Raw genomic sequence first — 15269 nt, forward strand, 5'->3', positions numbered from 1 at the left:
CCCCTCCCCCAGCTCCTTCAAGTGCACACAAAGCTTCAAGTCTGCTCTCTCCCCTGCATGCCTCCCGTTCATTGAGACTTGCATGTGCTGAGCTTGCTGCATGTTTCAGATGATGTTTAATTGCATCTCTAGGAGAAGGCCAGCAGCTGCATCAGCCTTCCCTCTAACACGCTGACTGAAGAGCATCTGCATAACTGCACACGGTATGTGGGGCAGGGGATGTATAGCGCAGGGGTGCCCTGCCTTCACTTTGAATTGCATGACCTTTTCTTTTCTATTTATTTTTTAAATATATTTTTATTGATTTCAGAGAGGAAGGGGGAGGGAGAGAGTATCATTAATTGGATGCCTCCTGCACTCCCTCTACTGGGGATCAAGCCTCCAACGCTTGCCCTGACTAGGAATGAAACCATGACCTCCTGGTTCGCAGGTCGGTGCTCAACCACTGAGCTATGCCAGCCAGGCTGCACGACCTTTTAAATCATGACCCTGGAGCCCCTTAGCAAGGTTGGCACTAAGGAAGAAGAAGCCTATAGCCCTTCCTCTGAATAGAAGCAGGCAGGCTTGTCACTGGTCCTTAGAGAGGAAGCAAGTGCCCTGTAGGAGGGCCCAGGAGTCTACTCCGCTCACAAACACCCTGTGTTTCCCAGTTGACTTTGGCTTTCAGTCTTTGTTTTCATGGAGTCAAGTACCAAGTAGGTACAGAAATTAAATTTCCTGTCATGGGTGGAATGACTCAACCTCCACTCAGGATCAGAACTTTGAAGCAGAGCTGAGGCTTTCTTTCATTGTTGATCGTAGACAGAAAGCTCATTTCATCACTATTCTGCTGCCCCTGGGAGAAGCCGGGCCCTGACATTCTGAAATTGCTCCAGCGTAGCATTCGGAACCAAAGTGCTGGTCAGCAAGCCGGTCTCTTTCTCACACAAAACCGCTACAAGTTGAAATGCATGCACTGTGCATAAAAGGGTCATGGTGAAGGTCACAGGTGGCTGGACGCCTCCTTGGGCAGAGTCCTCCTGTAGCCGAGCTTTGTTGCATCTTCCTGGGGGGATATGCATTTCTCCCCAACAAGGTGGGGAACAGGGGGCAGGAAAAGGATCGCAATGGAGAGGAGTCAATGCAGGCAGTGCCCTGACTGGCTTATTTCAGAGGAGTTAAACCCAAACCCATTTTAAAAGGAAATGTCACTTTTAAATCATTTAAATTAAACAAATCATTTAACTTAATATTTAATTTAATTTAATTTAATTTAATTTAAATTAAAAGTATGACACACATTTTTGCCCTCTTCCAAAATCCTCCAAAATGTTCATATATATGCATGTGCTGTGGATATGAATTTTAGTTCCAAATACTAAGACAAGAGAAATGTCACTCTCCTTCCCTCCTCTCCTCTAAATCAAATTTAATCTGCTTCAGATCTCTATTCAGGCTAGACCATCACAGCCATTTTAGTGGGTACCCTTAGGGGTCTCATTAATGCAGTAAATTGAAGGAAGTGCCTTGAATTTCAGCATTTACTGATCACCAGACTTCTGCTTGGGGCAGGCTCACATGTTGCCTAAGTTGGGCTGCTGTGGCCACACTGGGGCAGGGAATCTTGGCCAGTGCTGACAGCCCAGTGCCTGGGGGTGGGGAGGGAACAGGAAAAATATCAGCTCCCTTCCCAGACGTTGGCATTGGCATTTCTGTTTCTCCTAACCTACCTTCCCCACCCATATACCTTCTCTGTCCCCATTTCTGGTGCCTAGGAAATTCTGTTGTAGTCCTTAAACAGAAGTCCCCAATGATACCCTGAAGCAGTGTTTCCTAAACTTTTGACATATGTGTACCCCTTTTATAATTTTCATAATGCTGAGTACCCTTCATACTCATGAGAACATAGAATTAGGCGCAGCTAAGCACAGTGCAGTACATATCCCCACCAAACTCCGGTGCAAGGCGTACCCCCACCAAACTCTTCCTGTACCCCTGGGGGTATGCGTACCACACTTTGGGAAACACTGCCCTGAGGGAATGAAGTACAAAGACTGACCAACTCTTGTGGGGAGGGGCCTGGGGAGGACCCCTCATTTCTTTTCTTTTTTAATATATTTTATTGTTTTTACACAGGGAGGAAGGAAGAGGGATAGAGAGCTAGAAATGTCAATGAGAGAAAAACATCGACCAGCTGCCTCCTGCACACCACCTAACCAGAGATGTGCCCACAACCAATGTACATGCGCTTGACCAAAATTGAACCTGGGACCTTTTAGTCCACAGGCTGATGCTCTATCCACTGAGCCAAACCGGTTTCGGCAGGACCCCTCATTTCTTCTAGGCTTCTTTAGCACCTGGAAAAAAAGACAGTATCACAGTCCATTCTCCTGCCAGAAATAGTTCATCCTGTCTTCCTATAAGCAAGGGAACAAAACTGAATAATGTACTGTAGTAGGATGACAAAAATCAGAGCACAGCACGCGGCTGTGGGGCTACTTGGATATCTGACATGAGGTTAACAGTCCCCTAGTCAGTTTAAGAAACAAGCCTTCTGAAGGCTGTTTCGAACCTATCAGATTCCTGGGCTTTTTGTATTGAATTTTATTTTGGTGATAAATGGAAACCCAAAAGTAAACATATCCATTGTATTTAAATAAGCATCCTGGCCATTTCCATCCCTGCCTTATAAGTTAACCTGCACTGTATTATGTTTTTAGTTTGACCGCTTTGTTCATGCCAAAGAGGGGAGATTTCCTTCTTTCACTCATAATCACCCAGAGGCAGGGACAGCCAGCCCAGTTACTCCTTAGGCAAAGGAAGGATGGGAATCTCTAGTTGAAATAAGGATTCCTCAGAGAAATGAAGACTAGCATGAGAATAAGGGCATGAAAAACACCTAATCAACTCTAGTGCCTGCTTCATGTTGCCTGTGGGGCCCACAGAGAAAGCATCCCATAGAAAGATGCAAGAAGGAAAGGAACCAGGTGTTCATCCATCACAGATGGCCTCACATCTTGTTGCTAGAACTTGCTTGAAGGTCAGATGGCCCCTCTCGGGTAGCAGGGTTGCCAGGATCATAGAACTTTGGAAACCAGTGGCAGTCAGTGGGTTAGTTTGACTCCACACATATGCCACTGAATGGCCCTGTCAGTATAGCCCTGAGAGGAAGGGTGAGGCAGTAGGCCCCATTTCCAGGCATACGCTGGAATCATATTTCAGTTCCAGAGAATTTTTTATTTTTCCTGGTAAATAAGAAATGGGGGCAATAAACGCAACATTTTAAAGAATGTCAGCACTGTGAGGGGGTTCTGTTTGCTGTTTATTTTTCTAAATTGGTCACAGCTTGATAGAAAGAATCTAAATTTCTTTTCAATGCCATTTAAAATTAGATTTAACTCTATTACTTTGAACAGTTTTCCCAGTGTATTTCAACTGCAGAAGATGACTTTGTTTATAACACAGATTTATCTCTTCTTTTTATCACAAAGGACAAATTGGTTTTGAGTTATTACAACTCCGAGGGAATGTTTGCCATTACTTGTCTTAAAATGTCAATAAGCCATCCATTTCCCAGAGTTTAAGTCTATCTGAGATCTGTAGCAAATGAAATGAGTATTGGTTCCAGTTATGAATGGGCAGAGGACATTAACCCTTGTTCGCTACCAGTCACATCCTTTCTGATCACTGTGGCACTGTGCCCTGAGGGGTTAACATTAGGAGACTCCTGATCCTGGGACCAACTTGAGAATAGACTCTCCTTTAAGACAGTAAGCAATAAACACCGTGAGTGTGGATTTTTCTATGAAGGAATTAGTCATACTCAGAATTATACATGTAGAGCCAAGAGCTAGCATCGGATATTTTACATAGCTATCAAGGTCGTTCAGCAACCACACCAAACAGAGTGATATGTTTGACCTGAGATAGGAGAGCATGTGACAGTGGTCCTATGCTGTGCCCAACAGGAGATGAGTTCAGGCTGCCCACTCCCACCAGTTGGCAAGCATGTGCTCACACACACACACACACACACACACATTTTTCTCTTTGTTGTAATATTACCAGAACATAACTCTAAACAGCAAAATTAGCAGAGATGTGGAAGACATTGGGAATATAGAGGTGAGGCCCTGGCTGAAACTTGACCCTCAGCCCCACTGAGCAGCATTTCCAGATCCCGATGGAAACATGCATTCTGTCCAGAAAGGAATCCCTGATGCTGCTGAGCAAGTGCATTTTTGCCATAATGTCTCTGGATATAATAAAGTGACCACATTTTAGTCTTTCCTTAAATGTTTGACCTGGAAGTATTTATCAATATTTTTAACCCACATGCTTTTTAAGGATCCTTGTCAGGAATGATTATATAAGTAGCCATGGGCACGTTTCTAGGCTCTCTGAGTATGTGTTGATTGCATAGTTCTAGTGTGCACCCAGGAAAGCAGACAAAATCTTCCCAATGTGACTATTTAGGAAACTTTGTTAACGTACTATTACTAAAAGGGTATTTTGTAACACTTATAGACATTAGACTTCCTGCAAAACAAAACAAAAAACAAAACAAAACTATAGTTTCTAAATCTAAGCTTCATCTGAAGTATTTGTGTGTTGTTTTTTCTCATTTCTAATATACTAGCTCTGAGTCCAGAGCCAGTCTGTCAGGAGGAGTTGATTCCTGGCTTGAGGTGATCAATCATCTATGCTCCAGAAGCGCCCCCCTGCCCTGGCCCCAGAGCCTATCTGGACTCCTTTCTTCCCACACCTCCCCAGGTTCCCCAGTGTTCTGTGCTCCCTGCACAACCCTTGTCCCTCCCCCCTCCACCTCTGCCTCCCTAGGGTTCAAATGTGATTCCAAGAGAAAACCTGCATTTCACACTGAAGCTTTGTCCATATGACTTGGAGGGAGGAAGGAGAGCCCAATCTTGAACCATTCCTCCAGATTCCATTAACTGACAGGTTCTCCTCTGAAAGGAGCCACAGCTGTACATTGCCGTTGGCTGTTGCCCAGCAGGAGACTCTGTGTAGAGAAAAACGTCCATGTTATGGGGAATACGTCAAGTGACTGGATCTTTCCAGCATCTAAGCACAATTTAGCAGACGCTTTCTGAAACCTGCCAGAGCTCTCAGGATTGATGAGAGCATGATTCACAAATGCAGCTTCTTTTCATAAGCTCCTTGCGCCCCCTGGGAAAAGGAGAGAGCATATTCTGCAGTGAGTTTAATATAAAAGTAGAATGAGTTGAGACACGGGAAAAATAAAAAAATAAAAAGTTATTACAATGAAGATCCTATGTTCTGTCTTAAAGCACTGCCTTCGGAAGGCAAGAAATGAACATGCGGACACTCATGAACTATAGGTAGGAGGTGCAGGGGAGACCTGCCTTGGAAACTAAAATCATCTCACCGGAAATACATTTCTTCCAGCATGCTAATCCTGGTTTCAGCTTAAGAACAAAACTCCCTTCACCCAACTCCACTCTCCTTTCCTCACTCCCCCAGGGTCCGGTTTTGAACTGTGTAACTCCAAAAGGGACACATTCTAGTGTGAGTCCTCATGGTGCCATGCCTGCCACAACTAGGATATCCTTGCACACTAAACGAGCAGTGCCTGTCTATGAACTCCTTTAAGGTTGGAGTTTTAAAGAATCAGAAAGTTACTTGAGGTTTAAAAGTACCAGATGGAGACTTGACTCAGCACGGTCAAATACCTTCACCAAGCACCCCTGCTCCAACCAGTCCCTTGGGATTTTCCTTCCCACCAGAGATCAGTGCAGATACGGGATGTTCCTAGACCCACATCCCTGAGTTGCCGGCGGACTTATTTCAACAACATCGTCAGCTCTAAGCCACCCATTTTGCTGTGCCATAGTAAGCCAGGGTCCCTTCATTCAGCGAGATCATAATCAAGAGAGAATTAAAAGAGGACATCATTAAAAAGTTATAAATTCCATGAAAGGTCCAAGAACTTCATGAGATCAGTGACCCCTGATGGTAGTACCATACCTCCAGTTGTATCCCAAGTGTCCACCGTGGTGGCTGGCACACGCTAGGGACTTCATAGAGATTTGGAGAGAGGAAGAGCTAGAGGGAAGAAATGGAAGAAGAGGGCAAAAGCGAAGTAAAACAGAAGGACCGAGGCTGTCATCTCACGGAAAGAGTGGTGTGTTCTGTTTACAGCTAGACCTTCTGGCTCCCAGTCCACCTACCAGCAGGGAGTGTTGGCTTGAGTACTTGGGTTTTCGTTCTTTGAACCAGAACCCCATTTTTCAGTAGCTGGGATTTGTAGATATGCTCTCTCACTAGAGCTTGTAAGGGGACCACAAAAGTAGCAACATCCCCTGTTTTGGTTATCAGGGAAGTGCAATGCATGCCCGTGGACCATGTAAGACTAACCCGCTAAGTTGCCATCTGGGCTATGGAAATCCATGCCTAGAGGAGCAGCAAATTCAAGTTCATGAAAAACTGATTTAAATTCAAGCCTTTTCTTCTTTCCAATTTTGGTCACTGAGAATGTGATTTTATATCCAAAAAAATGAAATCAAGGACCAGCAAATTATCTGAATAATTCATGCTATAATTACTGAAATACTTTTGTTCTTTAGAATACTGGTAATTAAGGACTGAGTAATTGAAGGGTTCAGAGATGCTTGAATTAGCCTGATATTATTCAGATAAATGCCTCAAATTAACATTTTGCTGGATATATATTCAGCTCTAATCATTCTGGATTTGTCCTGCAGAAAGTGTTCTTCTTAGTGTTTTCGACCATGGTATCTCTTATTTAAAGCAGAAACACTACACCTGTCTATTCTCCTTCCTGTTTCTAAAATATTATTGGCATTTTTGTCGGTTATCATCTTCTCTCCCATTACCCTTATTCATTTAGGTTTATGCTTTTTTATGTCTTTCCTTTTTTTTAATGTACTGTTGTTTTGTGAGAAAATGTGTGTTTAATCCACCATGTTTAATTGGAAGTCCTTACAATGTCAACCAGCTGGGTTTTCCTTCTCCCTTTTTTACGTATGGACAACTCTCTGTAGTTCTATTCAGAGGAATACATAAAATTAAGAATTCCACCGTTCATATTGTGACAATAATCAAATACTTATTAAAACACTAAAAATATTCCCTAGCACAGTGGTCAGCAAACTCATTAGTCAACAGAATGGCAAACGGTGGCTCGCAAGCTGCAGTTTGCTGACCACTGCCCTGACAGGTTTGGCTCAGTGGATAGAGCATCAGCCTGCAGACTGAAGGGTCCCTGGTTTGATTCCAGTCAAGGGCATGTTCCTTGCTTGGTCAGGGTTCATGCAGGAGGCAACCAATTTCTCTCACATCAATATTTCTGTATTTCCTTCGCTCTTCCAGTCTCTCTAAAAATCAATGGAAAAAATATCCTCAGGTGAGGATTAACAGCAACAAGAAGAAGCTATTAAGCTTATTGGAGAATAAAAGGTGTCACCAGTGAATCCATGTAAAATACAAATACCTCATATTTCCACTAAATCAGCAGTAGTAACATACTTTCTATTTTGTTTGTGATAAAATTCACTTGACTGTAGAATTTCACCTGGATTCCAATCAGTAGTTGGAATTGAGAATTTAAAAGTGTTCACTCCGTGTGTGTTATGACATATTTTTTACTTATTTTTCAAAGAGAGGCTTACTTACATGAAAAGAGAATAATTTGCCTACTGGAGTGAAGTGTTCTTCAGTGTGGTTTGTGTGAGGATAACTTCCATTTTTGGTGAATTGGTTAGTGGTGTTGTAACTTGACCGTAGTTTTATCTAATTTTGGCCTCGTGGTTTCTCTTCTGCTTAGGCATAATGACATCAATAGAAGAATGAAGAAATCCTACGGCATAAAGCACATTGCTGAGCCAGAGCCAAAAGAACTCTTCTTGTAAATCCCTTTTTTACCATCGCTGCCCTCTGGACACCATTGGAAACTGGACTCCCCTCTGTGGAAATAGAACCATGGGAACAATGCCTCGCCAGCAGCAGAATGGAGTTTCAGGATGCCTTAAATCAATAGAAGACACGTTTTGGGGGGTGATATTTGTATATATAACTTGTTTTTAAAGAGACCTTCACCAAGCCACTGACACCGTTTTGTATTTTATCAATTGCATGAGTGTTTGCTAATGTTGATTGAACTTCCCTTTCCCCATAATATGGGCTGTTTGGGCTCAGCATCTCAATGAGACCAGGCCAGTGATACTGTTTTCTGTCAAGAACATTTTTCTGGCATTTCTACTTTTTGTATCAAGGAAACAAAACAATGTTAACAGCCACCTATAAGCTGGGGACACCTACTTTCTAATAAATCTCTGATCTGATTTCTAAGGGACGCTGAGAGTATTTGGATTACTGCTATTTCATTTCAGGAACAAACTGCCCAGTTTAGCTGTGTTCCCACAGGGATCAAATAAAACATTCTAGTTTTCATTAAGTACTAAAGGATCAAACAAGTATATAAAATAAGTCAATTCCTCCGTCTTTTCAAATCACAGCATTGACATGAGAAAATACTAATGACAACTGAGGATTTAGCCCCTTTTTTGGGATCTTTTTTTTTCCTGCCTCTTGCACATTATGAAGTTTGCCTAATCCCTTTAGGAGACAGCGTGGAGCCTGAGTTTATAACAGCCCTATTGATGCAGCTTTTTCAATCCATGGATGGAAGCAGTGAGTTCCATGAGATTTCATCTTATCATGTAAAAACACATTTCTGTTGAAACTTCAAGAGTTTTATTTGCAAAGTGTTGGCAGAGCATTGCCTGCAAGAGGCCCTGTCAGATTTTAGTATTAAAGTGAAATATATTCTTACCAGTAGGAAAGTGCACTGTATGCCACGAATAAACAGTTACTAGCAATGCCACTGCAATCAAATGTGGAGCATTCTGTATCCTGCTGACAAAATAAGCCAAGGGACCAAATTAAGAAGTCATTTTGCATATGGGGGCCAACTGAAAAACTTGGTCTTAATGAGATGCAATGAGGTATGGAAGAAGGAGCTAATATTTAAGTGCCTTTTATGCACCAACCTCACTCATGTGCAGACATTACTCCCATTTTATAAATTAGAAAATTAAACCAGAAAGTTTAAGTCCTGTGTCCAAGGTAAATGGAAGAATTGGCTTTGGTACACATTTTCTCACTGTCTCCATTACACTTTATCCATCTGTCCAGCACTATGCTATCTTCTTAATACATTGCCCACTGGACTAGCACACAGGAAACAGGAGTTGTGGTGTTGGCTCTACTTGTGGACAATTCTTTGGTCTTGAGTAAAAGATACTGCCTCCTTGGTAAACCTGGGAAAGGGCAAGACTGGACTACGTACACAACCTACCTTCCAGCTTACAGAACAGCATGTCTATAAATTTCGGCCCATTTGCTCTGTTCTTATACTGTGAGTTTCTGTTATTGGTACCTGGTTCCATGTGTGGTTGTGCGTTTCTCACGTTGTCTTTTTGTCAAATGAAATGCCCCTGTTCTGATTTTGGTCCCTCGATTGTGCCCCCTTTGATTGCTTCCTCAGATTTTACTGCTCTGTTCTAGTGCTTGAGCCTCTAATAGAGAATATATGGCAAGCACACATGGAATTTAGATTCCCATGTTTTCTGCTTGGTGCAGAGGAGGATGCTGGGATCACACAAGAGCCAACCTTGGGACTTAGCTCTAGAAGGGGGTCCTTAAAGGAAGGAGACCCTGAGATAATATGTCCCACAGAGGCCCCAGTTTTGTTCTTAGACTGTTTTTAAACTTGAATGTTGAAGTTGGGTCTGGGTATTCTGCAGATTTTCTAAGCCAGACACAGAGTTCCCAATTAAATATAGCAAAGAAAATCTCTAGAGTTTGAAAGAAAGAGATACTACCTCAACCTAGAAAACTCTGGCAATTTGATGATTAACACTATCATTTAAAATACCACAGTACTGCCAAAACTGGTTTGGCTCAGTGGATAGAGCGTCGGCCTGCGGACTGAAGGGTCCCAGGTTCGATTCCGGTCAAGGGCATATACATTAGAGTCTCTCTCTCTCTCATCAATGTTTCTAGCTCTCTATCTCTCTCCCTTCCTCTCTGTAAAAAACCAATAAAATGTATTTTTTAAAAAATACCACAGTACTAAGCAAAGAAAAGCAAAGAATTTGTAAAGGGTAAAACAAGGAAGTTGAGCAGATTCAGATGAGCCAGACTGCAAGACAATGCAGTGAGTGCTGGATGATGTTGCTAGGACACTAAAAATGCAGGCCCTTAAAGCTTATGTGGAAAATACCTTTACCATCCAAGTTCCTTAGGAAGAAGATACATTGTTTGCTTGAACGTCATAGAAATGATATTTTCATTACCATAAACCTAGTTTTATGCAGAATTTTAAAAGATGAAAACATTTCTTTATAGAAATCAAGACATTCACATGTTAAAAGTGTTTCCTTTTAGTAAGGAGAGCTTTGCGGTGCCGGCCCCAACCCCTCCCTTTGGGGCAGTAAGTTGGAGAAAGCTCTGTCTGCATGTCTAATTACATGCAGTGGAGCAGGAAACAGCTCCATTGTAAAAAAAACTATCACAACATCTGTCAGCATCTTTTAAAGACTGGCTTCTTTTATGTCACTAAAGGGACTTGTATTGCCCAAGTTCAACACATCAAATGAAGAATGTTTCTTAGAAACAATAACAAGAAACCAAACCTTCACCACTTTGGATGTCTTGAGTTCCAATTATTTATTCTCATAAAACAGTATCAAGACATCAATCCTTATAAAGAATGTTCTAGATGTACAGCACAGAGAGGGTAGCGGGAACAAGACCGTCTAAGGATATCTTCAAGTAAAATTTAAGAATTGTGGTGGTTTTTTCCTCAAAGTGAATATTCATAACCAAAATCCTAGATAGTCCAGACTAAAAGAAATAACTATAAAAAAAATATTTATATAATTCTCTGAAAGACTTCCTGATATAAATTAGGTTAAATGTTATTTCTTCAGATGCCACCTTTATGCTTGATGTTAAGTTGATAAAGCCAAGTAAGGACAAGGATTTTGTTACAGTAGGGTTATTACCATTTCTCCCCATATAAATGGTGTTCATTCTGTCTATTGCCTATAACTCTCATTTGTTGATAGATTTGTTTATTTGCTGTGTGTTATCTCTGGTATTATTTTCCTTTACTCTTTTACTATTATACAATTTTCTATAATTTTTCCTGTTTCCTATGAGTACATAAGTTTGTTGAGCTTTGTGTTACCTCTTGCCGAGGATGGTTAATAATTTATCTAACAACTAGAGGTTGGTGCATGAAGTTCATGCACTGGGGGGGGGGGGGGGGGGGCGGGGATGTCCCTCAGCCAGCCTGCATCCTCTCCAATTGGACCCGTTGGGGGATATCCCTCTCACAATCTGGGACTGTTGGCTCTTAATCACTCACCTGCCTGGCTGCCTGATTGTCCCTAACCACTCTGCCTGCTGACCTGATTGACACCTAACTGCTTTCCTGCCAGCTTGATCACTCCCAACTACCCTCTTCTGCAGGCTTGGTCGCCCCCAACTGCCCTCCCCTGCAGGCCTGTTTACCCTCAACTGCCCTCCCCTGCCAGCCATCTTGTGACAATATGGGGGCAGCCATTTTATAGTGGCCATTTTGTGACAACTTCGGAGCTGCCATCTTGTGATGTGAGGGTGTGAGGGTCAGTTTGAAAATTACCTCTTTATTATATAGGGTAGGATTTTTTTTTTTAATACCCATATACCCATCTTTTTTTCTTCTTATTTCTTTCCAATTCTTCTTTCACTCCTTTCTCCTCCCTTTTCTCACTTTCCCTCTCCTCTGCCTTCCCTTATTCTCTCTCCCCTTCATCTTTGCTATTATCCACCTTCCTTTTCCCACTTCTCTCTTCTCTGCCCTCAATTCCCAAGATCTCTGAACCCTTGATATAGGCCCATCCTTGGAAGAAGCTGGCAAAGGAATTTCAGTAAATAGAAATGTGCTAGACCCATGTTTTTAAATATATATATTTTATTAATATTTTACAGAGAGGAAGGGAGAAGGATAGAGAGGTAGAAACATCGATGAGAGAGAAACATCAATCAGCTGCCTCCTGCACACCCCTATTAGGGATGTGCCTGCAACCAAGATACATGCCCTTGACTGGAATCAACCTGGGACCTTTCAGTCTGCAGAACAACATTCTATCCACTGAACCAAACCCATTAGGGCTGGACCCATGTTTACAATGAAAAACAAATCACCTCTCCTGCCTTGCCAGAGCCCGTAAGTAAAACAAGCATCTTTCTATATGCTGATATAGTCAACAAACTCCTATCGAGCCCATACCAAGAATGCAGTCTCTCCTTGGATAGTAAACCCTAGACCTGAGTACCAACCATAGTGGGGTGTATAAGGATAAATAAGGCTATCAAACTGCGTGTGGAGGGACAGTGGGGGGAAAATATACTAATGTGTTTACAGTGGTTCTTAAACTTTGCTGCACATTAAGATCACCTGGGGAACTCTTAAAAACCCGATGCCCAAACTGAACCCCGTAACAAATAAATCCTGCTCTTTGGGGTGGAGCCCAAGTATCGGCATTTATACAAACTTCCCCAGGATTCCAATACGCAGGCAAGCTTGAAATCCAGTGTCTTGCTACTCAGTGCACTCAGCAGTCGGCATTGGCATCAGCTGGGAGCACGTTAGAAAGGCAGAATCTCCGAGCATTTACCTGTGTCTCTGTTTTTTAATTTAATGGTGCCATTTGCAGTGGTGGGCAAACTGTGGCTCGTGAGCCACATGCGGCTCTTTGGCCCCTTGAGTGTGGCTCTTCCACAAAAGACCGCGGCCTGGGTGAGTCTATTTTGAAGAAGTGGCATTAGAAGAAGTTTAAGTTTAAAAAATTTAGCTCTCAAAAGAAATTTCAATCATTATACTGTTGATATTTGGTTCTGTTGACTAATGAGTTTGCCATCCGCTGTTGACACAGTATTTGAGAAGACTGTTTGGTAAAAAGGACCCATCCTCAAGGAGAGGGGAGAATGGTGTGCCGCTAAACCTGGGACAGGGCATGGAGAAGAGACTATTGTGTATTTTAGGAAGTGTCCCTGGAGATATGACACTCATGTTTATTTAATGTGGCTATAGAGTGAAAATCATATTCAATACTAATACTTCATATGTAGAAAATTATATTTAAAAATTATAGAAAGTGAGATTTTCTGGATGAGATAGGTAGATGACAGAGCAATACTTTTTAAAAAAATAAAGGATGGGGTCATTGCACTTCTATGGTTAATCATAATGAGGCTAGCTTTTCCATTGGTGTTTCTCTAAATTTCCTAAAAATCTATGTTTATAGAAATGAAATCATCAGAAAGTTACCCATCTGGCAGTGGCATAACCAAGACAAAAGCACACCAAAGCAAAAGCTAAAACCCATCCCCCAATCACTGCTGCAGGGGCTCCCCATAATATGCCAGCAAGATACATGATATAGTTCATGACCTCATTACACAGTACAGTGCTGTATTGCATACCAATATATCCCTCTGTTTACACCACACACACACACACACACACACACACACACACACTGAATCTCTACAATGTCCAGAGCTATGTCCCAAGCAGCAGAAATGCAACCATTAATCGCTGGTAATAAATGCACAGTGATTTTGATGAAATGAGGAAAGCCTGCATTAAACGGGATGAATTCGCAAAGTAGAGCAATCTGTTGTGATGTTGCGCTCATATTTATATCTATATTTTATAATCATATTTATCTTTTCCTTCTATGGAATTTGTTCTTGCAGTTGTCCAGTCAATTAGGACCAAAGAAGGAAGAATTTAAATTCTATTACTGGTGGTAAGCAGTGCTAGTTGCCTTCTCAATATCCTTCTTCCCTTTCCTCCTAATCAGAGGAGTCAGCTAAATGTTTTCAAGTAAAATTAGTTTCCCAGGTTTCCTTAATTAGGAATGGTCATGTGACCCGGCTCTGGCTAATGAAAAGTCAGTAGAGATCAGCCTGATGCTTTAAAAAACTTGGTGAAGCAAGAAACTTGCCTGGCCCTTATCCTCACCCCTGGCACTTCACCCTTCTCCTCCTCCTGGGTAGAGCAGCACCTCTTGCAGCCATGAGAACTAAAGTAACCATGCCAGAAAAGCAAGAGGGAGGAGGAGAAAGAACTCCATTCCGGAGCAGCTGCATAAGCCCTGGACTGTCCTGCTTGATATTGTGAGTAAAATGAGCTCTCTTTACTGACTAAGTCACTGACGTTCTGGTTTCTGGCAGGGGTTACTAAATATAAAATCTAATTGATATTTTCATCATACAAATAAAGAGTGTACATCCAGGCTATTAGAATAAAGCAACATTTCACAAATTTTATTCTATCCATCATTCAGTCTAGGGCAGTGGTCGGCAAACTCATTAGTCAACAGTACAATGATTGAAATTTTTTCTTGAGAGCCAAATTTTTTAAACTTAAACTTCTTCCAATGCCACTTCTTCAAAATAGACTGGCCCAGGCCGTGGTCTTTTGTGGAAGAGCCACACTCAAGGAGCCATGTGGCTCGCGAGCCGCAGTTTGCCCACCACAGGTCTAGGTGCTATTTGGCTGTTCCTATTCTCCGGGATTAAAGTATGTTTTGCTAGCGTAGTAAACAGTGCATACAAAATTCTATAATACATTGTGATGCATGCACCTTCCAGAAACAAAGGATTTATTCCCCAGCTGCCAGCACTGCTGCTGCCCAGAGCCCTCAGCTGTTGGCCCTCAGGGTATGGCCTTTGGCAAAAAAGACTTACGTTGCCCAAAAGCACATCTCTTCCCAAGGCAGCCTGTGTTCACTGACTAGCCAGCGTGGGGCTATGCAGGCCCAGTCTTTCACCCAACTTACGACAACTCCGAAAAGCCATCCCAGTGCCAGAACTTTCCACGGGTGTGCCTTACCCTGGACCCTCCTTTTCGCTTCCATAGGTATCGATTCCTGAGCACTCGTCTCAAGGTCAGAGTCTACTTACCAGGGTACCCAGGCTGTGGCAAAATATTAGCATGCTCAAGTCCTGAGGAATCTCAGAGTGCAAAAAGAGACTTGTGTGATTGCTTTCGGCGCTTAAACTGATTTGTAAATGGGAAGAACACTCTTCACGTTTCCCAGTGTGATTTCTCAACATGAGCGTGAGACCTACTGGAGTCAGTGTTGTATGGAATTTAGACTGTTCTAATATGATGAAGGCCCGGTGTCAAATCAAAATGTGTCCGTGCAGAACTATTTAGCCAAATTTCA

At 42.2% G+C, this 15269-nt stretch overlaps 1 protein-coding gene across 6 annotated transcripts in view; it reads left to right on the forward strand.

Annotated features, from left to right (window-relative positions):
- The window catches only part of SNCAIP (synuclein alpha interacting protein), a 138609-nt gene extending 130093 nt beyond the window's left edge, over nucleotides 1-8516 (forward strand). For 4 of the 6 annotated variants that reach the window (XM_084882037.1, XM_084882035.1, XM_084882034.1 and 1 more), the window contains exons 11-12: nucleotides 133-203; nucleotides 7805-8516. In XM_084882037.1, the coding sequence (XP_084738163.1) occupies nucleotides 133-203; nucleotides 7805-7889 (156 nt within the window). In that variant the 3' untranslated portion in view covers nucleotides 7890-8516. The remainder of the gene's footprint in view (nucleotides 1-132; nucleotides 204-7804) is intronic. The other 2 variants (XM_084882039.1, XM_084882038.1) reach the window with 1 other exon arrangement.
- Nucleotides 8517-15269: the final 6753 nt, after the last annotated feature.

This window comes from Pipistrellus hanaki (genome assembly GCF_964339955.1).
Source record: "Pipistrellus hanaki genome assembly, chromosome: 4".
NCBI lineage: Eukaryota > Metazoa > Chordata > Mammalia > Chiroptera > Vespertilionidae > Pipistrellus > Pipistrellus hanaki.